We start from the raw sequence: 27,383 nt of genomic DNA, 5'->3' as shown, positions 1-27,383 counted from the left end.
CGGCCCTCTCCCGCGGGGGCGGAGGGAGCGCGGCACTGCCGGGGACCTCTGCAGCTACAGATCTGCCCGGAGGAATGCCACCAGCCAAAAATACTTCGCTGGCCCCTGCCTGAACTCAAACCATCAGATAAAAATAAGCTTTTCTCTTCCTTTTCGCTGCCCTTTATCCCCACGGAGCCCCCAAAGCCACGGCTGGGGGTGTGAGGGGGGTAGGCGCGCGCCCTGATACCGCCCGCCGCTGGGGGGCGCCCTGCCCGGCGGCCTCACGCGGACGCCGCTCTGCTTCCCTCTCGCGCGGGCCTGCGCATGCGCGGTTCCGCCCCTTCCCACGCCGGGCGCGCGCGGGGCGGCTCGCGGGTACGTTGCGGCCCCTCGGGGGCGGGGGGGAACATGGCGGCCCCCAGGGGCCCTTAGCGCGGACCCGCACCGCGCCCGGCCCGGCCCCGCCGCCGGGGTGGGACACGGCCCTCCGCGGGCCTGCGGCCTGCCCTCTGCAGTCATGAGGGGCGTATGGCGTGTCCGTGTGTAGACACACGTGTGCTTGCGTGTGTGTGTGTGCGCGTGCGTGTATGTATGTATATATGTGTGTGTCTGTGCGCCTGAATGCAGGCACGCAGGTGTGCGCAGGTGTGCAGGGCTCGGTGTGCGAACGCCCTCACACAGGGAAATGGGGATGTGCCAGCAAAAGCTCCGCTGGATTTCTGCTGCGCTGTGTGTTTCCTGTCTGTGCTGCCACTGCAGGAAGCAGGGGGTTGCTGTTTCCTGCCTGGTGGAGATGCAGCGTTCTCCGGTGAAGTTGTCCTTGGGGAATTGTGTGAGTGTCGAGCACAGACGAGCTGCTAGTGCGGAAAAATCGTGCTAGCCATGGGAAAGGAGTGGTTATAATTGTAGTTGGTTTGAACTGAGAGTGTTTTGCTGAATAACAGTTGTTCATCCTTTTACTTGTGTTTGTCTTCTGACAGTGGCCAGTGTCTTTTAGTGGCCAGTGTGTTTTGTTTTCGGGAGAAATAAAAATTAATTTTGAAGGTGTACATCTCGTTCATACTTCGTTTTTTCCCCCCCAAATGGCTTTAGTCACTTTAAAATTACATACTTCTGTATTACATATTTCTCGAATATGCTCCTGTAGTTATATTGCAAGACACGTCTTTAATTTTTTGTGTTTGTGTACACGTCCTGCTAATGCTTTTTTTTCTATTACATTTGATTCAGTATGATTCCTTAAATTTGTGCCCTTGTTCTTTTGCAAAGTTTTTAATCAGAAGCTATTCACTGCCTGCAGAACTAGAAGGCAGAATTTTAGATTCTCAGTATATAGCTTATAATCTTTCTAGAATGTTCTGTGTTACTATTTGTAGATGCTTTAAGCAGAAAAGGCCTTCTCTTTATTCACGCTTATAGGAGGTGTTGAGTGGTGTTTATTCTAGTTGAGCATCTTGTTAATGACACTTATATCACTTTGTTTCCTAGAGAACTGGTGAGCAGAAGAATTGTTTTTAATGAAATATCCGCCATGTGCTGACAAACAAGTCAGAAAACCCAGCCAAGAGCTAATGTCATCTGAGTCACCCACAGACAGTCCAGAGGTGCCAATGGAAAATACCCCATTCCCTGAAGTTCCTGATGTGGAAGGAAAAGTGAAGTCAAATGACGATCCAGTAGAGAGACTGGAGGCAGGCTCAGGCAAGGAAGAATGCCTTGAGTCCATGTCCAAGAGGCAAAGGAAGAAGCTGTTGAAGCAGAAGCAGTGGGAAGAACAGAAAGATCTACGGAGGTATGGTTTGCAAAGCAGCTTCCCATGGTTCCCATGTAATATTTAGTGCTAATAATAACAATGTGTCAGCAGAATGTACTTGTGAATTGCTTCATCAAATCAAGGCAGTTGAACCAGTTTTCTCCCACACCAGGTTTAAAGCAGTAGCCCCAGGCTACTTGGTCTGCACTGGAAGAGGCTGTAGAGGTAAGCGTCCCCTCCTCATACTAGAATTGTTCCTCAGCTTCAGGAGGATGTGAGGGGGGATTCAAACGTGCATGTTGTTATTTGTTAGAAGGGAGACAGAACGTGTGGCCTTGTTCCTCTTCTCCTGGTGCTGTCAGACTTGAGATTCTTACAAAGACACTGAATAAAAGCAGCCGCATTTGAGACAAGAAGTGATGTGCTACAAGTTACACTGACTTATATAGAGCTTCTGTTTTGATGTGTTGAGAGAAAGTGTATCTGCAGATGTGCTGATGGTGGTTTATTCTTATCCCACTGACTGCCACGTCCTCCTTCCCAAGACAGTGGTTGTTGCTGTCTCTGAAATTTGATCTCCCAACTGCCTGCTCCTGTCAGGAGGACAGGAGGATGGACCAATTTCTTCAGAAGCCTTTTGAAAAACTGTGCAGTGAAACGGGATGTAAATTGTCTTCCTCATTCTGATCCTGATACTGTGATTGCTGTTCATGTGTAAACTAACTACTTTTTGGCTAGTTCTGTTGCGAGATTTGACTCAGAACACCTTTAAATCCATGAGACTCCCAGCATTGGGTTAATTAAGCAAATTGAATTTGTGTCAGATGTCTGTAGGTATTTACAGAACTTCACAAAGGTGGGGGGAGTGTGTTTTGTGCTGGTCTCAGTGTGGCACAAATGCAGGCAACAGGCTGAGTTTAAACTATCACAGTCACAGGACAACCACTTTGGCCCTAGAAGTCTGCATTTGTGTGCACAACATAGTACCTCAGCAGAGTTGGCAGCACTTTTAGAGGATTGATTTGTTTGTTTACTTAGGCAGAAACGAAAAGAAAAACGCCAGAAGAGAAAACTAGAACGTCAGTCAAAATTGGATTCCAGTAGTGAGGGGAACGGCAGAAAGTGCATGCGCAGGGAAGCTGTTCCTAGCACGCTTCGCCTCATCGTGGACTGCAGCTTTGATGACCTGATGGTGTTAAAGGTAAAAGGAACTTCAGATTAACTAGGTATATTTAATTCTCTTAAATATAGACTGTATGTTCTCAGGATTTTCCCATGGGTTGCAGACTGAGTGTTGTCACAGAGATAAACCTGTTTGATTCCTCAGATTAATTCTGTATGTTCATTAAATCCCTGTGATTTTTTTTTCCCTTAGAATAATGTAAATCAAGCACAACGCATAGAGGTGTCTAAGTACACCTGTGTGGAAGATGTGTGTGTCCCCTTGTCAGCATAATCCCCTCACAATGGGTGCTTTTTCTCTCTTTAGCTTCTGACTGGCTCATGGTAAAGCATTTTGTGATGGTCTGTATAAAGGACTAAATAAAAACAAACTGTGTTGTGTACAGGATGTTAAGAAGCTTCACAAGCAGATTCAGAGATGTTACGCAGAAAACCGCAAGGCATTTCATCCTGTGCAGGTGAGTTTGAACAAACTGAACGCTGACTGTTGCCAAGTACCAAACATGAGAAGTGTAGTAGGAAAAGAAAATATTTAAGCTGCCTCTTTCATAAGAAAATTACTTCTATTGTAACACCCACATGTTATAAGGATACACCTATATATGGAACAGTATGTGCATGCAAATGAAAAGTGCCAGATCCAGGTGTGCCAGTAAGAGGCTGTTGATACTCTTGGTTTTAGCTGTGGCAGATTTTTTAAAAAGTCATTGTAAGTCTGAATTTGTCTTTTAAACGTATCACTAACTATATGAATATAGTCCTAGTACCACTTCCATCTAAAAAATATTATGAGTTTTAGCTAACAGTTAAGTGTAGAAAGAGAGGAAACAGATTGTGGCAAATTGATGTTTTTGTATTTTGTACCTCTTGTTTGTTCTGTTTGAAGTTTTACTTGACCAGCCATGGGGGACAGCTGAAGACCAACATGAATGAAAATGACAAAGGATGGGTGAATTGGAAGGTGAATATTTGAGTATTTCTGTAAAAAGTTAAAGTCTTGATTGTAGTTGTTAACTATATTGTTAGTTGTGAAGAACATTATTTTTTTCCACATGGGTTTTTGTAATACATGTGAGCAATAGCATATTTGAAAAAGTGTAGTTTTTTTGTCCTTTTAATTGATTTAACTTTAATAAGCCAAAGACTGCTTCTCTTGAATCTAGATTTGATTTTTGCGTGAAAAACTACACACAAATCCATTTTCACTTATTTTTTTTAACAAATTCCATTCTTGATAGACTAAGCAGGACTCCTTGATTTAGGCAGTTCCAGCAGTTGTCTGTCTTGGCAGTGCTCTTTTATCCATGTCCAAAACAAGACTTGCCAGTTGGGATGTGATTCTCTGGTGGGCACTTTCACTTTCATCGCGTTCCTTTCAGTGCTGAAGCGTTCTGGAGAGAAGTCACTTCTCCTGTGGTCAAGCTCTTGTTGGTTTTCCTTGTGACTCCCTGTTAAGCCACTATTCCAACAGCTGCAGAGGAGGAGCACTTAGAACAAATGAAAGCAGTCCTGTTTCCAGCAGTTCTTGTGCAATAGCTTCTCCATGAGAGCTTAGCATAAACTTCTCTTACTGAACAATTAATGTTAACTAAGCCTTTGCTTCTGAGTTCACTTTTTTAATGGGCTTGAAAACTACTTGGATCCATAGGAGAAATATGGCAACATTTGATAGGAATCACAAGAACTTAAGGACGTGTAAAGTTCTTCTGGGTCTCAGAAAATTTCATGTTGATTTTTACAAATCAATGCTCTAGGGACTGGATTGTTTACAGAGAAAATCAATCTGCACTGTGCTAGGTATTTGAACGTGAAGGACGAATGTGGAATGACCACATACTGTTGGATTTATTTTGCCAGTCCCATCTTGGGTCTGTAAAGCTTGGCCAGCAATTCATCAGTTGAATGTAACTTCTTTTAACTACCTTTTTTTGAGGATATCCAAATTAGAACAGAGCACTATAGTGAGCTAATAAAGAAAGAGGACCTAGTATATCTTACCTCAGATTCCCCAGACATTCTCAGCGAGCTTGATGAGAAGAAAGCCTATGTGATTGGAGGACTGGTGGATCACAATCACCACAAGGTAAGCTGTGGGTCTGTTCCTTTGCAGCTTTTTTTTGGCACCTTATTTGACATTATTGCTGTTCATGTGTAAACTAACATAATTAATAATGAGAAGTCTTCTTCAAAAAAGAATTTAAAAAAATGTTCAAGAAATGTGAAAAACACTTGTGGTGGGAGCAGTGGCTTGTGTTCCAGAGTTTTCTTATTCTTTACTCTTCCTCTGAAAAAAATATTGAGTGACTACAACCTGAATATCTTTGTACTTTAACATAAGCTCGCCTTTAAAACAGCCAACAGCTGATGGTTCTAGAGCTGCAGCTGCATGAACAGGTTTCATTTACAATCCTTTTGACCACAGGTCACAATGTGAAATACATATAAAGTAGTGAGTTTTCCAGTGGTGGTAGCCCTTGAGGAAGGTGCTGTCCAATCCGGTTAAGTTTCTTTTTGTAACCAACTTCTAAAGCAACATCATGGCAGCACAGGCAAAACTTTTGCCAGGAAATGATACTTGGAGTGAATCTGTATGGGCTCATCTGAAACAGTAATTCTCAATCCACTTGTTTTGGTGTCTTTTCCCCAGGGAATTACTTACAGAAAAGCTGTAGAGCAGGGAATTGGTCACGCACAGCTCCCACTTGGAAACTTTGTCAAAATGAACAGTCGGAAGGTGTTAGCTGTCAATCATGGTAAGTTCTAAATCACAAAACAATTACATTCTTTTAGAATGTACCTGTAATAGTCACACTTCAAACCCACTGCACTGTAGTGCAGATGCCTAAACCTTGTTTTATTATGTTGATACTTCTTGAATTTAGTTGCCTTCAGAATACACTAATTGCCCTGACCTTTAAATATTGTAGATGTGGTTAAATGTAAATGACATCTTAGCCATTTAGAAGTGAACGTTGTATCCCATTGGCTTGTCTGAGGATTACTTGTGGCTTTCTTTCCATTCTGGTCTTGTTTCCAGGTTTACTGTATAAGTGAGTAAAATGTTGGAAACTATCCAACATTGTATTTTATGCCAAGGGAGGATGAATGAGTGTGATGTTTTCACCTCTTTCAACAGCTTTGTTCAGCAGTAACTGCCTCAGTACCTGTAGACTTTCCTCAGTTGGTATCAGCAGTACTCCAGCTACTGAACTTTCATAACTGTATTTTTACCTGATTTCCTGGTTCTGATTGAAGTATTAATGGCTTAACCAAACCTTGAATCCTGCTCCTTTTAAACTTTCAGCTTTATTATTAGATTGTCTTTCAGTGTTATTAAACAAAAATACATGCAAAATGCAGCCTACTCAGACCTTCATGGAAATTTTTGACATGCTGCCAATGCCTTTATTGTGCCCCACTGCACATTCTTTAGCTTAACTTACCTTACTTTATTTCAAGTTTATTTTTTTATGTAACACATTGCTCAGTGATAACTTTATTTTCTGAAAGTGCCATTTTAATGAAGTTGGCATTTGCAAGATAATAAAGATTATTTAAGCATGGAGGAGAATATGGTATGGCACGGGACTTAAAAATTGTCAAAAAAATTATCAAAAAAACTTATGTATTTGTAAGATTTTACATGTTTCAAAAATTGGATCTTTCACTGTTGCTTTATATAGAAAGGAAAAGCTAATTAGAGCTAATTTTAGGAGGGGTCAAAATCTTTAATCAAGTGCATCCACAGCAGGATTCCTATCAAACATGTGAAAGCATTGGTGCCTGTACAGAAGGCACTGGTGAGACTGAAGTATTTGTCTCAGTTCCTAACAGAAATACTGTCATGCAGCTGGAGACTTGGGCTGTGCTTGGCTTCAGGCTGCAGCAGCAGCAGAATTGCAGTGTCTGTTCCTGCCTGCATTTCATCAGCTCTGCTCTGAAGAAGCCACAAGAGCATGCACCTAAGCCTCTGTAAAGATGGATTTGGGGGTGTGTTTCTATTAGCAATTCACTTACCTCCCTGTAAGAGCTGATGGGCTTTTCTGATGTTGCAGTGTTTGAGATCATCCTGGCTTACCTGGAGAAGAGAGACTGGAAGGAGGCCTTTTTCAGTGTCCTGCCACAGAGGAAAGGGGCTGTTCCTTTGGGAGAAGCCAATGATTCATCCAAGCATGCTCTGTCTGGGAAAGAAGATGAAGACAATGACTCGGACAGCAGCTAGGCTTCAGAATTGGTTGATGGGAAAGACGAGACATGCAGTTTGTGGAATAAAACTGGGGCAGGGAGGAGTTTTGCTTCAAAGACCATCTGCAGCACTTGTAATGCTGAATTGTCTCAGTGCCTGGTAGTCCCAGAGCTGTATCTGTGCATGAAAGGTTAAGTTAAATGCAGGTTTTACCCTGAAACTTCAATATAATAGCTTTTTAAAAGAGAGGGGGGAAAAAAGAAATTAATGGAAAATGCTGCATTTTTTCCTAGGGAAGCTGTTTAATTTAATTTTTTAAATATTATTTTTTATACATACCAAGTTGGATGTAAATTCCAAGAGCATTAGTAGTTAATATTTTAATGTATACATTCTTGTCTCCATTTCTGTTCAAAAGTTTTCTTAAAAGCAGTGAATGACAAGTGCTCCTTTGGTTCCAAAACCTGTACCACTAGTGCCTGCTGCAAAGTGTGCATGAACACTCAAAACAAAAATTCTGATTTTCCTGAGTATCTCAACAGAGAATCACAAGCAACTGAACTGCCTGATTTATCTATTGTGTTTAGTTGGCTGGGGTCAGTAGGTGAAGTATGAATGTGGGGTTAAGCCAGTGCTTTATACTTGAGCTTGAGAGGGTTGGGTGTTAGCACAGGTGCAAATCCTGTGCCTTGGTAGGCACATGGTGCACAGTGAGGTGATTCAATCACTTTTGATTATTCCTTCATATTCTCAGCAAAATTTATCACACGGCCTCAGAACAACACCAGGAGAGAGGAACTCTTCCTTACAGGTCACTCAGATTCAGTATTACTGTGTAATCACAGGATCCTGTATGTATTGTATTGTATTGTCTATCAAATATTTTTCCTTTAAAAAAAAGTCATAATCTTAGTCTTGGATGGACGTTCTGATTCTGATTCATCCCCTGACTTCAGTGCTGTGGCAGAGTAGTGAAGTGGACATCTTGGAAGTGAGGCTTTGCTTCAGCCCTGTGAGCCTGCCTGTCCCTCTCTTCTCCAGGGAGTATCCAGGTGGCTGCAGTGCCTGAATAAGTGCACCTCTCACACAGGTTTCTCATGCCTGAAGAGCTTGAGGTCATGGCATCCTAAGTGTTCCTCTCTGCTGAGCTGCAGTCAGAGGGCTGATTCAGCTATGATTTGCCTTTTGCCCATTTTTCTTCTTCCCTTTATTGCTGCTGCTTTCAAGTGGAGACTGCAAGTGGGATCTCTGTGGCCTGTGAAGGCTTGGCACACAGCTGGTTATGACTTACACTCTTAGTGCACTTCTCTCTATGCTTTCTAAAAGGCAAATAGAAAAGTTTATTCTGTTAAAAGGATGGATTGTGGTTTGTTACTGAAGATCCATGGGGCTTTTCTTAGGCTTTACAAAAGTGTGATTGCTTTGTTGCAGAAACTAGATCAGCCTTTTCATAAAAGCATTGCTGGTTTTATTTCTGTAACAAAAAAGGCAGCATAAGTGTACCCAGCCTGTATAACACTGATTCTCTAACTGAAATGTGTAACATTTCAAGGAATTACACCTCTACAGCTGAGAGAACCTCATGTTAATCCATGTAGCACATACTAAACCTGATCTAAGACTCTTCAGTCTGTCCAAGGTTTCCTTAAGACCATTTCATACATGTGCCTTATTTACTCAGGCTTGAGAGTATAGGAGCTCAGACAAACTGGGGGCTTTTAGAGACATGCTGAAAGGGTTCCAAAGCATCTTATAGAACTGTTGTGCAACTTAAAACACAGCCTTACAACATTACCAGTGAAATAAGATACACACATCCAGGTGTTTTAAAATTCAGTTGTTTAAATCTGAAGCTTACCTGTCTATGGAGAAATAGAAAGAAAACATGGTCTGGGGTGTATTGCTGTTCAGAGGCAGCTCATGCCAACTGCACTGTGTCACAACAGCTCAGTGGCTGCTGCCTGTTCATACGTGTTGCTTGTCTCACCCACACAGTGGGGTCTGCCTGTCCCCCATCATAAGAAGCATGACAGCAGCTCAAGGAAGGTGATCCTCCTGCTCTGCTGAGACCCTGCTGTGGCGAGAGCTGGGGCTCACAGCATATGAAGCCCATGTTTGAGCAAGGCCAGAGGAGGCCATGGAGATGCTCAGAGTGCTGGAGCACCTCTCCTGCAGACAGGCTGGGAGAGCTGGGCTGTTCAGCCTGGAGAAGAGAAGGCTCTGGGGACACCTTACAGCACCTTCCAGTACCTGAAGGGAGCCTACAGGAAAGCTGGAGAGGGGCTTCTTACAGGGACAAGTGGTGATAGGACAAGAGGGAATGGCTTTTAACTGACAGAGGGTGGGTTTAGGTTAGATATTAGGAAGAAATTCTTCACTGTGAGGATGAGGACTTTTAATTGTTTTTCATTTTGGATTTACTTAGTGTGTACAAGTTATAGCGGTGTTTGCCACTCTGGTGTTCTAGCTTGTGGCATGCTTACTTAAGAAAGCACATTTATTCTTCATTTTCAATCTACAGTCCTGGCTGCTCTCAATATTTTCAAGATGGTCACTTTCATATTTCAAGCATGGCCTACAAATACATTACACTGGAAGCAGAGATAAATCACTGTACTGTTTTATAATAAGAAATGACAAGGAATTTGTTTCTGATGCCAGAAATAAATATTTGCATACAGTGCTTTAGGACACTTACAGAAAGATCTTTCTTTGAACCAGCTTTAGGTGTATGAAGTTAATGCAACTGTAGGAAAACACACTGGGAAGTTCTCTGCTTCACACTGCTGTCCTCAGTGAAGATCAGCTCTGACATGCTTGTCTAACCAAGACTTAGAGATCTCCAATGTGCTTTGTTCCTGGGCCACAATGTTGAAGAACAGAACATTAAAAAAACACTCTGCACAGCTCTAGAACAGGATCCCTGTGTTTCACCACCAGGCGTGAAACACCTGGCGTCATTGCTGAGCTTAAGTAACGCCACCAGGCGTCATTGCTGAGCTTAAGAAAGCTCTGACTTTCATCACTAAGCTTTGTAAAGTTTCAGGTACTCCCAGAACTACTGCTCAGCAATGCTGGGCAGCAGAATACATCCAGAGGTCTTTAAACCTGTGTAGGAAAGCATTAAAAAGGCAATAAAGAAGGTATGGCTGAGGGAACCTGAAAAGAAAGAAACAGAAAATAGGAAGGGGATATGGCAGAAAGTCAAACCTCACTGAAATAGGCAAATTTTCTTTTAGTTGCATGCAGTGGGGAGGCCATAGCAAGGTGCCATAAATAATCCTGTTGTTTTGTTCCCTTTCCATTGAGCCTCAATATCCTTGGTCCAGATTTCTGAAGTCAGAAATCTGTTTATCTGCATCCATGTTGTGACAATTTCCCAAACACTACTGCTGCAGGTTACTGTACTTTCCCCCTTCTTGTCCATTTCCTGGATTCAGCTCAATTTGCCTTTCCTTTGGCTTCCACATGTCCCATATGCTCATTGTCCCATATGTCCCATAGTGCTCCATGTTTGCTTATGGAGCAGTAGTGTTTGATTCTAGACATGAATCAGGTGCAGAAGAGCACCTGAGTAGAGAAGAGCCTCTCTGAAGTGCCCCATCTCAGAGGCTTTTGGTCACAAAGTTGACAACGATGGTGGGTTTTGCATGGAGCTCAGGGGTGTAGCTGTCCAAGGGGATCCACACTGATGGTTATTCCAAAATCCTGTGTGCTTGACAAGGCACATGCACTCAGGGCAGTCTTGGGGCAGTGTGACTACCAGGTGCAGGATGTGGCATTCCTAAAATCCTTAGAGCTTGAGGATAAGGTCAGGGAATTTTGAAGAGTTTGGTGTTTCTCTGATTTAAACAGAACTTTTTATTGCTCAGGCTGTGCTGTAGATCACACTGAAGATCACAGGTTCACTGCACCATTATTGGTATTGGCTCGTATTATTTTAAAGAATCCATTTATTCTGCAGGAGGGCTTTAAAATAAGCTATCAGTAAGCACACATTCTTCTTATCCTAAGTTATTGAAAAGCAGAGGTGGACTTCAGTGTGACTTCCAAATCTAGAGCTGAATAAACTTTGGACTTTGGTCCATCTTTGAAATGCGTGCCTTAATTGTCTCTCTTCCAAGAAGGTGGCTTTGTTAGCTGGAACAACAGCATCTACTACTGACAATCCTAAAGCCAAATAATCAAATGTTTGATTTGTATTTATTCCCTTTTGCTGCATTTTTACTTCAAGTACTATAAGATGTGCTTTTTAATTTCTTGTTTGCCTCGTTTGGCTGTGATAAGAGACCTAAAAGGAAGAAAAGCATTATTTAAAAAAGGGGTGTTGATGCTTGATTGAGTACTTTCCTTGAATATTATTTTCCCCTTCAAATTCTTCTAGTACTTGCTCTAAACCCACAAGCCAATTTACACCTTTCAGCTTTAGTATTTCTTCAGCTTACTAAAATGAATAAGCCATTGTCCTGTGAGCTGTTGATTTATTTCCTGTGTGTGTTTGGAAAGGTGTTTATTTCTGGATGTCTTTGTTCATGTTCTCACAAAACTGGATGACATCCTGTACGTGCTTAATTCACCTCCATTGCCGTGCCATGCACATTTGTATAATCTTCAGACAATCCCTAAACTTTTTGAAGGGCATAACCTGCCCTGCCAGCTAGTTCTGCTCAATCTCTGTGCTTCAATAACAATGAGCACTTGCACTTAGGGTTTTGTATACCTAATCTTGTGGACATTCTTAAATGTGCAGGTGGAAAAATACAAAGGAGTTGTTGCAGTCACAGCTTCTATACTGTGTAGGGTGGGACTTCAGAAATGTTGCTCTTTTTTTCCTATTTTCTGCTAACATGTGTGTTCCAGGGCTTTTGTGTTACCAAGTTCTTCAGAAGTGATTCATAAGAGGGTAACTTGGAAATTGCTATCACACAGTAGGAAGAAATGCTGGATTTTCAATTTAAACATGCCCCAGAAGGTTTATTTTTCTTAACAGCTAAGTTGACTGTCGGAAAGAAACAAACGTAACTTTGGTAAGCTTAAAAATCAACATGGTAGATAAGGAAGAAGTAACCTATTTTTAAAAATTCTAAAGTTTTAGCTAAAGTTAGTATGCATTTTATTATTTGTCAGTTAAATCTGTGATGCATAACTGCTCTTAAAAGCTTTTTTGTTGTTCTCTGAAGAGCTAGAGAACAACAGGTTCTCTCTAGGTCACTTGAGCTGTGGTTAAAATAGTCTCCTGTTAAATAGAGCCAGGTTCAGTGCAGAACTAATTTTTCATTACAAGAAAGCTATTTCAGAAAGCACTAGCTCTCTTCACCTGCAGTCAACATCATGCACTGCTGAGGGGAAACAAGCAGTGCAAGGCTGCTCAGCCCTGGCAGGAGTAAGGAGTGGGAAGCAAGCTGTGCTGCCTGGGAAGTGGCAGCAAAGAACCACTTTGCTACAAGTGCCTTGTAGGCAGAAACTGTAGCTATGGCTACAATCTGCTGAGCATGGTCAATGTTTCATGTTAACATTTGCCCAAGTTACAGTCCCCAAGTGAAGATAACCTGGAGTGGCAAGAACAGGCCTTTGCCCACTGCTTCTGTCTGCAGGCTCACCAGCCTTGAACACCTCCAGTATGCTCTTTGTCTTCAGCCTCTGACACACATTTCACTGAAATCTGCTGAGGTTAATAAATCACTGGAGAGGGGATATTATTGCATCATGTTCAGTTGGATAAATTGAGATAAAAAAATGATAAAGTAATTATGTATCATCTTTCCATAGAATTACAGGCTATCCTGATTGGAAGGGACCTGCATCAAAGTCCAACTCCTGGCCTTGTGCAGGGCAGCCCCAAGAGTCACACCCTTTGCCTGAGAGCATTGTCCAAACCCTTCTTGAATTCTGTCAGTCTGGTGCTGTGACCACTGCCTTGGGGAGCCTGTTCAGGTGCCCAACCACCCTATAGGTGAAAAACCTTTTCCTAATATTCAACTTAACCTCCCCTGACACAACTTCATGCCATCCCCTTGGGTCATGTCACTGGTCACCAGAAAGAAGAGATTTTAATTGCACAACATGTAGATAAACACAGAAAAAAATTCTCTTCATAGTCACAGGCCTAAAAGTGGAGAGATCTAGGGATCAGCTAAGTATTTTCTGGCAAAGGGTTCAGCCGAGGGCCTGTGCAAGCAAGTTGTAAAGGGGTGGCACTGTGGTTTCCCTGCATTCCAGGGCCATTCCATGTATGCCCTCAGCTGGAGCCTCACCCTCATTTATCTTTAGGAATTGGGCAGAGCAAGGCAAATAAAGCAACTTCTGCAACATGGTTATGCAAGTCTGCTCGTGCTTCACTGGAACCCTGTGCAGTCTCTTTTTTTGTCACCTTTTGCCTAAAGACCATGACACCTACCCCTGCACAGGCTGCAGACAGGATCCACTGTCTGAACCAGTGTTCTCAGGTGGAGAAGAAAAAAGTTCATGGTCTTGATATGCATATAGCTCAAGATATGAGGAAAAGTTTTCAGGGGAAAGGAAACATAAAGGGATATGAGAAATAAACCAATAAGGAAAAGGGATGGGAATAGTTGGAAAAGATCTCTAAAATCATCAAGTACAAAAGAAGGGAGGAAAGGAGAAAGATAAACATCAAGCAATTGAGTGGACTAGAAATACTTCATTGTGATATAAGTTATTTTAGGAAGTGCAAATCACTAGGTTGTACCTTCTGAGAGGACTGGAGAGCTTTGGCTGGAATTCTGAACAAAAAAGGAGAGTTTATGTCCATTGGAAGAAAGGGCTGAGAGCTCAGGAAGATTACAAGGACGTTATGAGTTTTGGCAGGGAGAAAATTAGAAGGGCCAAAGCCCAAGTAGAACTTAATCTGGTCACTGCCATTAAAGACAATAAAAATGTTTCTATAAATATATTAACAGGAGCAGGGCCCCATCATGTGTAATGGTGATTTGGGAAGACAAATGCCATCACTACAAATGTCCACGCCTTCCTCCTTCTTCCCCCACTTTATATACTGAGCATGATGCCATGAGGTCTGGTGCAGCCCTTTGGTCAGTTTGGGTCACCTGTCCAGGCTATGTCTCCTCCCAGCCTCCCACACACTCCCAATTTCCTCACCAGTGTGGCCATATGAAACACAGAAAAGGTCTTGGCTCTATAAACCATGCTTAGCAATACCAAAAAATCCCTACATTATCAGCCCTATGTTCAGCATGAATCCAAAACCCAGTCCCAAACCAGTCACCAGTGAAGAAAACTAACTCTGCCCCAGCCAAAACCAGCACAGATGTTCAGCTGGGCCAAGTGCCAAGTCCAGCCCTCAGTAACAACAACCCCAGGCAGCACCGCAGGAAAAGCTGCCTGGAGGAAAAGGACCTGGGGTGCTGGTTGACAGCAGCTGAACATGAGTCAGCATGTGCTCTGGTGGCCAAGAATCAGAAGTAGAGTAGCCAGCATGACTAGGGAAGAGAAGAATCTCTTCTTGAATTAGTTACAGTCATACAGGTAAACATGAGAGAATGCTATACTTAGTAATTACTACTAAGGTTATATGCAGCATTTTATCTCTTTTTTACTTGTTTATGAAAGAAAAATCTTGATTTCAGGATGCTGGGCATAACTTACAAATAGATGAGGTTTGAAGTCCCCAGGAAAGGCATGCAGTGCTGACTTCCACCCAGTCCCTTGCACCAACGTGTCGTGCCTGGAGAGGGGAAGTGTGTGGGCATGTGAGCAGTGATGGGGCTGTGCTTGTGGGTATTGACAGAACCAACAGGTCAGGCACAAAACAAGCAGGGTGTTCCATGTGGTAAGAAACATTCTGTCACAGCACTTCTGACTTACTGATTTTTGTTCTGCCCTCAGCATGATTGGCACATTGTCCTTGGACACAGTGAAAGCCATTCCAACAGATTAATGAGTAGCCGGACTGTAACACGAAGAATTCAGGAGCACATACAGCCACAGGCACACAGTCAGTGTATGATTCTTAAGCAGCCTGCACAATCCCACGTCTTCATGGATGAGCTGGGCTCTTACAAGTGTCACCAAAGTTCATCAGCAAAACCTTCATGTTCTCACTGTGTCCCTGCTGCTGTGAATTCAAGAGCCACTCCCTCCGTTTCTCTTTGCACCTACAGTGCCCGTGGGAGTAGTGGGTTGGGAGATCAGCTTCCAGGGAGGTGGAAAAAGGGAAATAACTTCTAACCAGGGCTGTTGCTTTTGTCCCATGACATTGAGGGCAACCACAGGTGAGCTGCAAAAAAAGGGTAGGAAGAGCATGACAAAGGAGTCAAGAAGAGGGAGGCACTGAAAAAGTGAGGTTTAATCCAGTGAGTGCTTCACTCTCATTCTAGCACTTCTTCTGATTAAGGGGTGGGACTCTGAGCTGGGAGGCTTGGCTAAAAGATCAGAGCAGTCCACTTGTGGGAGCACTTCACACAGCCAGGTTCCCGTGTGCTGGAGAGGGCTTGTGGTGCCAGCAACCCAGCTGCTCTACAGGCGACTGAGTTCTTGGTGCAGGAAATCAGCAGTGGCAAGCTTTGAAACAGACACAGTGGTCAACATGAGCACAGCAGGCAAAGTAAGCAACAGTTTGTATTAGGAAAATTTCTTTGCTGCAGCTGAGTAATGCATTTTTAAATGTGAATTCTTTGCAGGGACACTGTAAATCCTGGTGGTATAGCACAGATTAAAGTTTAGGATGAAGCTGGTACAGAAGAGCTGCCTTTATTTGCAGGCTACTGTAGTTTCTCAGGAAATGGTTGTTAACTCTTCAAGGCAATAGTTTATTTGAGGCAACATAAGGTAATAACACCAGAATAAGTATAACATCCTGCCTGGGTTAGCAAACTTTTTAATCTCTGGATAGTTTAAAATATGACAGAATGTACTAAATGTTTAGATCAATGTATTTATTTCTATTCTGAGATCCTACAGTTTAAACTATTTTTTTAACTATTTTTAGTTTATTTATAATTCTATCACCTTGTTTTCTAAAAAGAAGATATAGCTAATATTGTGTGAAATTTCGGGGTAAATTGTGCTGCCATTAGGACAGTTATTAAATTTGAATATGCATATAACAAGTCTCAAACTTTAGTTAATGAACACCAGAAGTAAATTTCACATGCAATGCAATACTGCAATACTGAACTGTGACTCAAGTTATATCTTTGCTAGAAATTAGATTACAAGAGAGATGGAGGTTGATACCAATACATGTTCCTTCTTGCACTGCTGGCAAGATGCTAACAGGCACCCAGGGATCTGCAAGAGGGATTAAGGGACATGCAACTAGAAATGGAAAACAACTGAAAGCAGGCACCTTCCTAGAATATGTCTTAAGATAGCACCAAGATCATTTGCTGTTACTGCCAGCTGTCTTCACTATTCTAAAACCAAAAGAGAGAGGAAAAAATGCTCTTTAACTCCGAGTTACTGCAAATACAAAATTAATTGTAGCTTACTGTAGGTAAATTCACTACGTTCAGTCCCCTACTCAGCATAGGATGGAGATCAGTAAAAGAAGGGTTGTGATGTAGCTTAACTGCTTTGATTTCACCATGTTTATCTGAGAATAACACGGGAGTTACAGTTGCAATTTATGTAACCAAACAGCATAATGTGTGTCCTGCAGAAGGGTGTGTTTCTACACCTGCCCTCCCCCTGCAGTAACTCACACAGCTGGTAGAACACAGGAGCAGAGAAACAACTGTTAAGGCAGTGCTTGTCTTAGCAGATGAGGTGGGTCATATTGTGCTGTTGCTGCATCTGTGGGACCCTATTGCAATCCATAAAAGCTCACAGGGACTAAGCAGTCAGAAAAATACATAATTAATAATGTCTCATTATAGGAGAGATTTGTTTGTTCTCGGCAAGCCACACTTGTTGACCTTTGTTCTTAGAAACAGTACATGTGCTTTGCATGGGCAAGTCATGGGAACATCACTGTGTTATGTGGGATACAATACAAATATATATACTGCCTTTTTAGGTAAGCTGGTGCCCTTTGAAATGTGATCTTTGACCACACTTGTGAATTTTTCACTAATCACACTTGCATCTAAACATTAAATTTAAATTTAGTGCAAATATCTCTTGATGCATTTTTTTTCAAAGCATTGGGCCCACCCCACTTCTGTGTCTAGCTGCTGAAGTCTATTTTATTTGTTTAGAATTTCCTAGTAATTATTTTCTTTGTTACCAATTTTCAGTTTGTGGGTAATCAGACATTATTTCTACTTCTACTTCAAAAGTTTTGATACTAAACATTTGTTTGTTTGTTGTTTTTCCTGTGACTTTTGCAGCACACTGGTGTTAAGTTGTCCTGGTCACACGTGATAAATATGCATGTGCTAAACTTCTTGCATCCTGGATTTGATTCCCCTCTGTTTCCTTTTCAAGATCATGTCACCTGGACACTTGCAGTCAGTAGACTTAACAGAAGGACTGAGGACTTTATAGTGTGTCACCCAGGAAAATAATATTTCAGGGACTGGGGTTGTTTAAAGACCTAGAATGAGATCTTCAAACACTTCCAAGGAGGAACAGCAATTATGGGGACAGAGAGGTCCCACTGCTTTTGAATACACTAGGATTGAGCTTGCAGGGAGGAAACCTGTTTGAGAGCCTGGGATGAGGTGTGGACAGTGCTCTTCTCTTTTCTGAGGGGATTTTTCTCTCAGTGGCAGATGGTCAGAGGCGCCCTAAAGCCTGTCATTACCTGGACAAAGCCTGAAGAGTTAATGGACAAACTTCAGTCTAAGAGATGGGAAAAAAACTGTCTTGGATAGTTGGGTAGTAAATCCACCTGAGTCAAGTATCCCTTCTGAGAAGGGGGTACCTTAGCATGCATAATACTGCACTTAAAGAGACTGTTCAAGATTACCTCTGTGTAGTGCTACATCAGTTTGCACAGGTGTCCTTTCAGCCGTCCCCTCATGCCTGAACTTGAGCTCTACTGGAAGTTTTATAAAGCTGTACTAGGCTCTGAATTCCATTTTTAGCAATTTTGTCAGTTCCCAACACAGACAGTTCTAGGCAATACAGACCATCACAGCCTGATAAGTGACATCATTTAGTGTGTCATCTTCAGGAAGATAGAAATGCAGACAAGTAATCCAACACAGCAAAAGAAATTGACCAAGGAAGTTAGCAAAGGAGCAATGAGAATGGGTAGGGTATCCCATTACCTAGGAGACTATTACACATGATGCATCTGAAAACTTGACAGAAGTGACAGAATGATGAGCAAAGTCAGACATGATCTTGGTGAGGGGAAAAGCAGGCTTACACTGACCTTTGGTGTTGACTTTTTTGTTGCTTGGTTTGGTTTTCTTCCCTGTAGTTTCCCTCTCATCTACACAAATATGAGCAGGATTTTCACACGCAAAAGGGAAGAATCTGCGTGGTGACTTGAAAATGCAAATGCCTTTCCCATTTTCTTTGCTCTGTTTGCAGGTTATTAAATGCAAGGCAGCAGTGCTGTGGGAAGCCAACAAACCATTCAGTATCGAGGATGTGGAAGTTGCCCCACCAAAAGAACATGAAGTGCGTGTAAAGGTACTGAAAATAAAATTTAAAACACCTCCTATGACTTGCATTCTATCTTGCTTTTAATCGGAATTAGTTCTATAAATTTTTAAAACCCAGTCAGAAAACATTCTACTAGAAAGTAGTTTCTAATCAGTCAGCTTCTATGAAACACATTTAAAGTCCTTAATTTGATGATGAGGTTCTTTTAAAAAAAATAATTTTTTCAGGGTTGTATTTTTTGTTTACTGACATCTGTTTTTCTAATAGGCTGAAAAAATTACAGTACAAGTCAAAAATCAGAATTTCCTGTAGTGTGGAGCAAGAAAATTTATTTTACTTTGTTTGAATCTGTGCTAGGAAGTAGCTCATTAGGCCTGGGAGATTCCTTTTTTACCTGGATATTGGCCTCAGTGGAATTTAGCAGCTGCCTTAATTTTTGAGCAGTTTCAAGTGTTACATATGTGAGTAAAACCCTGTCATGGGGTTGACAAATCCATTTGTCAGAATAAAAGTTGTAAACACATACCTGAATATTTCAAAAGAAATAGTGCTGTTCTGGCTGGAAGAAAAGGCAAACTGTCATATAAAACACTATGTAGCCTACATTTTTTAATGTAATATATACAAATATTTTAAATATATACACAGCACAGTAATATAATTATTGTGCAATTATCTATAATATAAAATCATTCTATAATACATAATTTATATAAAATATCTATTATACATTATCATATAATCTAAATGTAATAAATACAAAATAGATACAATATTTATATGTTTATAAATAATATGTGATGGGTAGTTTTTATTTACATAATTTTATAATATTTATATAATATTTCACACTCTTTAAATATTTCACACTTTTCTTTTTAAGTATTTATATATAAATATGAGGAATAATTTAATTTACTCTGTTCTCCCTATATAATTGTATTGCTACAACATTAGTTCTACAGAAAAACCATTGGAGCTCAGTACTGCATAGCAAAGATTCACAAAGGGGCATTGCCCTGTAGATTAAAGACTAATAAACACCATGAAAATCTTAGACAACTAAATTTGTTTTACCTGTAGATTTATTGTGTGCATGTTGGATTTTGGGGAGAAGCAAGTGCCTTCTCCAAATTAGAATATCATTTCATTTCCATATATGACATGACACAGTTAAAAGCAGAAATATTCTTGTCTTTCCTGTGAATCAGATCGTGGCCACTGGGATCTGCCGCTCTGATGACCATGTGATAACTGGTGCACTGGTTATGCCTTTTCCAATAATTCTTGGGCATGAAGCAGCTGGTGTTGTGGAGAGTGTTGGGCAGGGAGTGACTGCAGTCAAGCCAGGTATGAAACAGCGCTGAAAACAAATCCTGTGCTAAGTTTCCAGACCCTCAAGTCAAAGATTATTTCTTTTGTGAGTATTTTTACTGCGCAGGAAAATATTCCAATTTCAATTTTTTCGAGGATACCTCAAAGGATATAAACCTGCTGTTTATGCCTTTCTGTGTCCCCAATATACTTTCAGATTTTCTACTCAATTTCTTTTGGTTTTGGCAAAAAACATCTGCAGCTTGCTTTCCACCTACATCGTGCTTTTCCTGTTGTGGGACTAGGAACGTAGAGTCTGCTGTTGTTCATGTGAAATCAGGCATTAGCTGCAGGTTCTCTGAACAGTTTATGTGGCTCCCCTTTCTCAAGGATAAGGCAAAGCAAAGCACTAAATGACAAACATGTCAAACACCTTTTAATTCTCTTAACAGCTAAAGAGTCCGTTGACTTAAGTTGACCAGAACTTAGGCCTTACCTCATTTTAAAAGCACCAGGGCACAACTGGGTTGCCCACCCTGCTGCAGGCTTTGCATGTGGGCAGCACCAGTGCAGGTGAGGCAGCACTTTTCCTTGAGGGCTGGATTGCTCTGAGGACACTCATCTGGACCAGCTGCTCCTCTCCCTGTTCCCTTTGAACCACAGTGCATAGATAGTCAGTGAAAGGTGACAATTTTCAGCCAAGTGCTGCAAGATGAGATGGGATTCCTCTACACTTTTATTGGATGGAAAAAATTCTAACAAGGGTTAAATTATTAAGAGAAAATAACATGGTTTTATGACATAGGTCACACAGTTCTGTGGAAAGACACCAGAAATTTTGCATATCAAAATTAGTTGTAATAATTTTGCCCTAATTATGTCTTTTATATAAAAGACAGAGAGATGGTTCATCTTAAAAATGTAGCAGAAGGAAATAAAACCATGGCTGTGTTCCTAGTGTATATTTGCCTGGAGATTAAATACACTTACTTCATGTTTTTACCTGCATGCTTCTTGTTTGCCTTTTTAATCCTCTGTCATTACTGTTTTATATCTAGGAGACAAGGTTATTCCACTCTTTGTTCCACAGTGTGGGGAGTGCCAGAACTGCTTAAACACCAAGAGTAATCTGTGCAGTAAAACTGAGTGAGTTTTTCTGGATTATTTACAACCCTAATTTAATTTGACTTTACCCAAAATTGATTACTATCAACAAGTTTCACTTGCCATTATTTCTGATCATCTTTCAAACAGTCTTGGTACAAGCGGTGGATTAATGGCTGATGGCACCACCAGATTCACCTGTAAAGGAAAAGCAATTCACCATTTTCTTGGTACAAGTACCTTCACTGAATACACAGTACTGCATGAATCTGCTGTGGCCAAAATTGATTCCGCTGCTCCTCTGGAAAAAGTTTGTCTAATTGGCTGTGGATTTTCAACTGGTTACGGGGCTGCTCTGCAGACTGCCAAGGTAAATATTGTGCTGGGTGTTTCTGATATTTTTTGTGGTGTCTATTCAAGATTGTGTAGCCTGCAAGTGGGTGGTCAGCATGGCAGTGAGAAGGTACAGACTCTGCAGAAAGAAGATGCCAATTCTTTGCCTACTTCAGATTCTGTCTCTAGGGTACTCAGAAGTCTTCAATTCAAAATGCAGTAAAATTATTTATTACCATCTATAGTGTTTTCCCTCATAGCTTTATCACCCCCAGAAAAATGTTATAACAGAGTTCATTTTTTTTATTGTAACTAAAATCTAGGAATAGATAGAAGCAACACATATAGGCAACACTCACAATTGTAGCAATATATGAATGTGAGTTTTAGAGCTGGCACTGTCATGAGTTGAGTGACACTACAGACCTTAACACCACTGGAATATAAAGCATCATAAAAAAAAGCTGTGTCTAAACCCGAAGCTGAGACATAATGAAAACCTGGTCTCAGAAATGTATTTTAGGGAGAATTTCTCTTAGTCACACGTAGCATTATAACAGTACAGCTGGCTACTGCACTAGCAGGTATGCATGTGCAAATTCCTTCTCAGCAGGTAATCTCTAAATTGCAAGAAGTGGCTTAAGTGAAATCCTGCTGACAATGAGGAAGTGCATGGTAGTTTCCCTAGCCTGTAACATTATGCCATGTTTACATGGTTGTTATTACAGGTGGAACCAGGCTCCACCTGTGCCGTTTTTGGCCTCGGAGGAGTTGGCCTCTCCGTTATCATGGGCTGCAAGGTGGCCGGGGCTTCCCGCATCATTGCCGTGGACATCAACAGTGACAAGTTTGCCAAGGCCAAGGAGCTGGGAGCCACCGACTGCATCAACCCCAAAGATTTCAATAAGCCCATCCACGAAGTGTTGACGGAAATGACCAGCGGGGGTGTGGACTACTCCTTCGAGGTCATCGGCCGTACGGATACCATGGTATGCCACCAAAGGAGGGGGTGACACTCCTCAGCACTCCCTTCACCAAGTCACCAAGCACTGAGGATGAAGAGGAGCTGGGAGCCACTGGCCAAGTACCAAGCTCACTTCAAACCTGTTAAGTCCAGCTGTCGGCCACTGAGATGCAGGGACAGAAGCATACTCAGAAATTTAGGAAAGGGAACTTCACTGTAGTGCCCTGGCCACACCAGGGTGGCTACAGGTCACATATTTCTCATGCTCTCCAAAAGTGAGAGCATGAGAATCACTAATAATTTAGACAAAATGGACAAGAAGAGCAAAGCTAGGACATACTTAACCAGTGAAAGCAGATACAATGGTGTGAGCAGATAAAATGGACAATTTTTTATGTGGTTTCAGTTACAAAAAATTAATTGCAAGCAGAGCCATGAGAGGAGGAGATGGAATTCAACTTCTGTGCCCCAAGGACAAATCTTGCCTGACCCTGGGTGTCCCTCTGTTTCTAATGCAGGCTGCAGCCTTGGCCTGTTGTCAGTATAACTACGGAGTCAGTGTGATTGTGGGAGTGCCCCCTGCAGCACAAAAGATCACCTTTGATCCCATGCTCCTCTTCTCTGGTCGCAGCTGGAAAGGCTCCGTCTTTGGAGGTAAGGACTTGGAAAGGTGTGATTTACCTGGCTTGAGAAACTTGTACATCATCTTGACTGAAACAGGATACATGAAATTAATTGCTCAGGCCGTGTTATTGGAAGCAGTATTGAGAGTTGTTTTGCTGATAAAGAAGTTGAAATGGAATTAATTATGGGAACTATAATGTCAAGTGAAGGAAGGAAAAAAACAGAAGGGGAGGGAGGGAGGGGGAAGAAAGGGAAGAGAAGAAGAGACAAAGAGAGATATAAGAAAACAGAAAATAGAGCGAAAGGGAAGGGAAGGGAAGGGAAGGGAAGGGAAGGGAAGGGAAGGGAAGGGAAGGGAAGGGAAGGGAAGAAGGAAAATGAGAGAAAAGGGAGAGAAGCAAAAGAGAAAAGGAAAATGAGGGGGAAGGGAGGGAGGAGGATGGATAAAAATAAAGAGGAGGAAAAATGAGAAGGAGAGAGATAAGAGGAAATAAAGGATAGAAGATAAAGCAAAAAAAAAGAGAAAATCATAAAGAGAGAGAGAGGACAGAGGGAGGAGAGGAAAAGAGCAAGTGCAATAGAGGAATAGAAAGGGAGAGATAGCAGGATAGATGGAGAGTCAGAACTGTAAAGGACATCAGGGCTTATACTCAGCTGATTTCCACAGGGGTCAGACCCCACCTTAGCCCTTGGCCAGCTGCCAAGAGTCCCTTCCCATTCTTTCTCTTTTTGGACCTCTCTCAGCAGTCCCACACTCAGCAAAGTGTCCTAGCTCACTCGACTCAAAGGCCACAGAAAATTTGTTTCCAACAACAGGTTTTCTCACTCGTGACCTGTTCCTCTTATGTATTCAAAAAGACACCTGAATAAAATAGCAGAGACAAATCAGGTTCCTCTGGAAGGGCATTCTACTATTTATGACACTTTATCTGGTGGTGTTTGTAATAAAACAGAGACACATCCACCACCCGCTCCCCACTTTTGAGCAGACAATCAAGTTTCAACTTACCAACACGGATGTCAGCACTCTGGCTTTTGTGTGACGTGATTAAGTTGGAACAGTGTTTGATGTGGGGGAAAGTTTGGATTCTGTAAAGACTGACAATTGTACTGGTCTGCTGGGTTTGCCATATGTGGAATAGCTGCACTTTGTCCCATGTTTTCTGCTGGCACCCTGTGTTACAAAGGTAAAGCCATGCGGCCACATTTCATCCCATTACTCTGCCGTAGAAAGTTTATCTAAAAATTTAAGCTGCCCTGGGTTTTATGAATTTTCAGAAGCATTTAATTTCATCGTGCATTTTCTGTGGGGGTTTTTTTCAGGCTGGAAGAGTAAAGATGCAGTTCCCAAACTGGTTGCTGACTACATGAAGAAAAAGTTTGTTCTGGATCCACTAATAACCCACACACTACCTTTCACAAAGATCAATGAAGGATTTGATCTTCTAAGGACAGGGAAGAGGTAAGCATAATTTCACTGTAAAGGCTCTGTATAAATAACCTAAAGGAGATCTATGGTAAGACAAAGTCTGACTTCATGGCAGAGAATGGGGAAGGCAGCCCAGCATGCCCCTTAATCCCTCCCAGTGTGTTCCCATGGGCTGCAGCTGGAGTCATAAAGTCAGTAAACCTTCAGCTTCTGAAATGCAGCGGGCCCTTGCAGAGGAACTTTCAGATTCTAGTTTGAGCAGAGACACTGGGTGGCATAGGGAGAAAAGACTGCACAGTTGAGGAAGTCCCAGTACTCACTGGAAAAAAGCACACAACCAAGGGAGCATAGGAGTGCCAAGCTGTTGAATGCCAAGGGTTAGCTACATCATATTCCAAGAAACATTTCAGGATGAGGAGCAGGAACACAGCCAATTTCTCTTGTGAGTTAGGGAACACAATCCCAGTCCAACTGGTCTAAAGTTACTGGGTACTTTACCTTGAGCATCAGAGCTTTTAAAAAGTTAAAGTACTTGGTGTATATATATACATTGCAAACTCGTAATTTAGCTCTTGTGCATTCCTCAAATAACATGAAATTTCAGCTCAGACTGTTTTCTCAGGGTAAAGAAATTGGAAATATTTTTTGACAGAGACATTTAACAAGACTCACCATGGGAATTGAAAATTGTCCTTAGCAGAAGTAGGAAATAGATTTGTATATCTTAGTATGTGTGGGGACTACCCTCTGAAAGTTCTAGATGTTTATAACTTACAGAGTCTGAAGAGTTACATTCATGTTTTCTTTTCATTGTCATTTGCTAGCAGTTATTTTAGATGTTCCTCGCTCTGAATATAAAAGCAAGTAACAGCAGAATTTCAGCCCCTGAGGTTTGTTCTCAGGTTCTAACGATGCAGCACACACTTCATTTTTTGACTGTCCTTATTTTACATGGGCTATAAATGTTATTTTTAGTCTTTAGTATAACAAATGGAAAAGTGGTGAGGACAGAGATGCCAGCAGCTTTGCTAAGATACTGATAGTCATCCTGAAGATGGAGGCACGTTGCAGTGGATCCTTTTACAGAGTATAATACTTCAGCATTTCAGAGCAGAGTAAGCTGTACCAGTTACTCTGTAATTGGAAAGATGTGTCCAAGCCCCTCTCTGAGGAACTTCTCTGGCTGTAGCTGGTAATAAATTACCAGGAGCCCTGGGCTGCATCAGTGAAGGCTTTGCAGTCTTCTGTGAATTTTGTTCTCTACATCTGCAGCAAAGTTTGCACATCTGTTCTGTCATTTTGCTGCAGGCTGGGGTGGGGGCATGCAGGGAGGGAGTGAGTACCTGTTTGACAGCAATAGCACAGATTACAAGAGAAAACAGCAGTGTTCTGCTGATGCCAGCCCAGGGGATCTTCTAGTCACTAACTTGTCATTTTATACTGCAGCATCCGCAGTGTCCTGACATTTTAGGATTCCCAGACATTAAGCAGTGGATGGCTCAGCACCAGTACAAACTTCACCGTCCTCCAATCCAACTTACATGAAATGCAGACCAAGGCTTTCCTGAAGGATCTACTACCGCCCTTGAATAAAAGAATCAAGCTCAAACCCCACATTTCAAGCACAGGATTTATGAAACCATCTTTTTCCTTGTACTTCCCTCTCCTCATTCCTGTTTTATATCCTTTATATTGTGCTGCAATTTTTTTAACAGCCAGTTATGAATTACAGGACTTGCTCCTGTCACAGATGTTCTAAAAAGTTTGGATTTTTACAAATTACTTATAATATGCAATCTTTTAATAAAATAAAAAGGAAATACGCTGTTTGTTTAGGCTTCCATAACACTGCAAGCTTAAGAAATTTGTACCTGCAGTTCAGCATAGTGAAACTCTAGATTAGAACTGTGTATCCATCCTGAAGGACTGTATCATTCCAGTGCCTAATAAGCAAGGAATTATATAGCAGAAATTAAAATTTATGGTGACCATGTGTTTGAATCAATAATTTAAGTAAATCATAGACTTAAGACACTGTCAAGTCAGGGATGGAAAGAAAGACTCCAGTCTTCAGGTGGATCAGAAGGCTAACTTTAATGAAAGTAATGGATCTCTTATAATGTGACTCAATAAAGTGATACTTGATTGGTCTCAAAGTAGAAACATCTCACACTACTGGTGACTATGAATAGCACACTGTGAAGAACCATAACTATTAATAATAGTTACAGAAAGAGAGATAATAGTTGTTTTAATTCTTTTCTCTAAGATTCCCAGGCTCGGCCTGGGAGAAATTATCTCTGTTCTTTCTTCAACTGAACTGAGAATCTCCATAGACTTAGGTACTGTAGAATGTCTCACCACTCAGTATTTTACCAGATTAACACTCCCAGATATTTTATGGAAAACTGGCATATTATTGTTCTGTGTTATGGTTTGTATTTGGTGGTTTGGCGTTTTTTTACATTTATGCCTCTTTCTTGAGGCTGTTTTAGTTGTTGATCAGTGTGGTTTAACACCTTTGGCCAATTTATACAAATGCCTCTGAAGTTTGGGAAGCAGAGTGAAGAAACACGAATGTGCATCAAGTTTTTTGTTTCCATTATACAAAGGGGAGGTTCCTTAATTTCTTAAGTATGAATACAGAATAAATGGGAAGAGACAGGTGAGTGGTAACAGTTTGCAACAATCCAAACATAGAGCATCTTACAGTTTTCTGAATTTGCAATGTGGAAACAGAAACAAGGCTATTCCTATCGTGGCAAATATGGTCAACATTGACATATCTTTAGCATGGACTAATCAGAGCTTGCAGGCACTCACACACATGGCACCTGGGTAGAAGAGGTGCCATGTGAAGCAAGTGGACTGTGCTACAGATGACTTACCTGTCAGCAGAAACAGCCTTTGAGTGGCACAGCTAGTTTCATGATTTGAGGACAAGAGATCACAGTTTAATGATTTGAGAATTAAA

At 41.5% G+C, this 27,383-nt stretch overlaps 2 protein-coding genes across 4 annotated transcripts; both read left to right on the top strand.

Annotated features, from left to right (window-relative positions):
* The first annotated feature begins 311 nt into the window (after positions 1-311).
* TRMT10A (tRNA methyltransferase 10A) lies at positions 312-7,664 on the top strand. 3 transcript variants are annotated; one of them, XM_054295883.1, is made up of 8 exons: positions 312-357; positions 1,471-1,774; positions 2,774-2,936; positions 3,304-3,375; positions 3,804-3,878; positions 4,851-5,000; positions 5,565-5,670; positions 6,973-7,664. In XM_054295883.1, the coding sequence occupies exons 2-8, from the start codon at positions 1,500-1,502 to the stop codon at positions 7,137-7,139; spliced, it is 1,008 nt and encodes a 335-aa protein (XP_054151858.1). In that variant the 5' UTR covers positions 312-357; positions 1,471-1,499; the 3' UTR covers positions 7,140-7,664. The 3 variants fall into 3 exon arrangements, with proteins under 3 accessions (XP_054151858.1, XP_054151856.1, XP_054151857.1); XM_054295881.1 differs by lacking the exon at positions 312-357 and adding an exon at positions 372-454; XM_054295882.1 differs by lacking the exon at positions 312-357 and adding an exon at positions 591-814.
* An 8,005-nt stretch (positions 7,665-15,669) lies between these two features.
* LOC128950644 (alcohol dehydrogenase 1) lies at positions 15,670-25,880 on the top strand. Its single transcript, XM_054295523.1, has 9 exons — positions 15,670-15,687; positions 18,567-18,668; positions 19,853-19,991; positions 21,014-21,101; positions 21,210-21,429; positions 22,121-22,381; positions 22,875-23,010; positions 24,304-24,442; positions 25,856-25,880. The coding sequence occupies exons 1-9, from the start codon at positions 15,670-15,672 to the stop codon at positions 25,878-25,880; spliced, it is 1,128 nt and encodes a 375-aa protein (XP_054151498.1).
* The last annotated feature ends 1,503 nt before the right edge of the window (positions 25,881-27,383 follow it).

The sequence above is a fragment of the Melozone crissalis genome, unplaced genomic scaffold (assembly GCF_028551555.1).
Source record: "Melozone crissalis strain CALT ecotype California unplaced genomic scaffold, PUWL_Pcris_2 ptg000006l_1, whole genome shotgun sequence".
NCBI lineage: Eukaryota > Metazoa > Chordata > Aves > Passeriformes > Passerellidae > Melozone > Melozone crissalis.
This window is presented reverse-complemented; position numbering and strand designations above follow the sequence as displayed.

Bases quoted from the DNA above. Each gene is read 5' to 3' on its own strand.
- LOC128950644 (XM_054295523.1), top strand. The intron at 21,430-22,120 runs GTAAATATTGTG...TTGTTATTACAG, and splicing joins CTGCTCTGCAGACTGCCAAG to GTGGAACCAGGCTCCACCTG. The intron at 22,382-22,874 runs GTATGCCACCAA...TTTCTAATGCAG, and splicing joins TCGGCCGTACGGATACCATG to GCTGCAGCCTTGGCCTGTTG.
- TRMT10A (XM_054295883.1), top strand. From the start codon at position 1,500: ATGAAATATCCGCCATGTGCTGACAAACAAGTCAGAAAACCCAGCCAA. The intron at 2,937-3,303 runs GTAAAAGGAACT...TGTTGTGTACAG, and splicing joins ATGACCTGATGGTGTTAAAG to GATGTTAAGAAGCTTCACAA. The intron at 5,671-6,972 runs GTAAGTTCTAAA...CTGATGTTGCAG, and splicing joins GGTGTTAGCTGTCAATCATG to TGTTTGAGATCATCCTGGCT.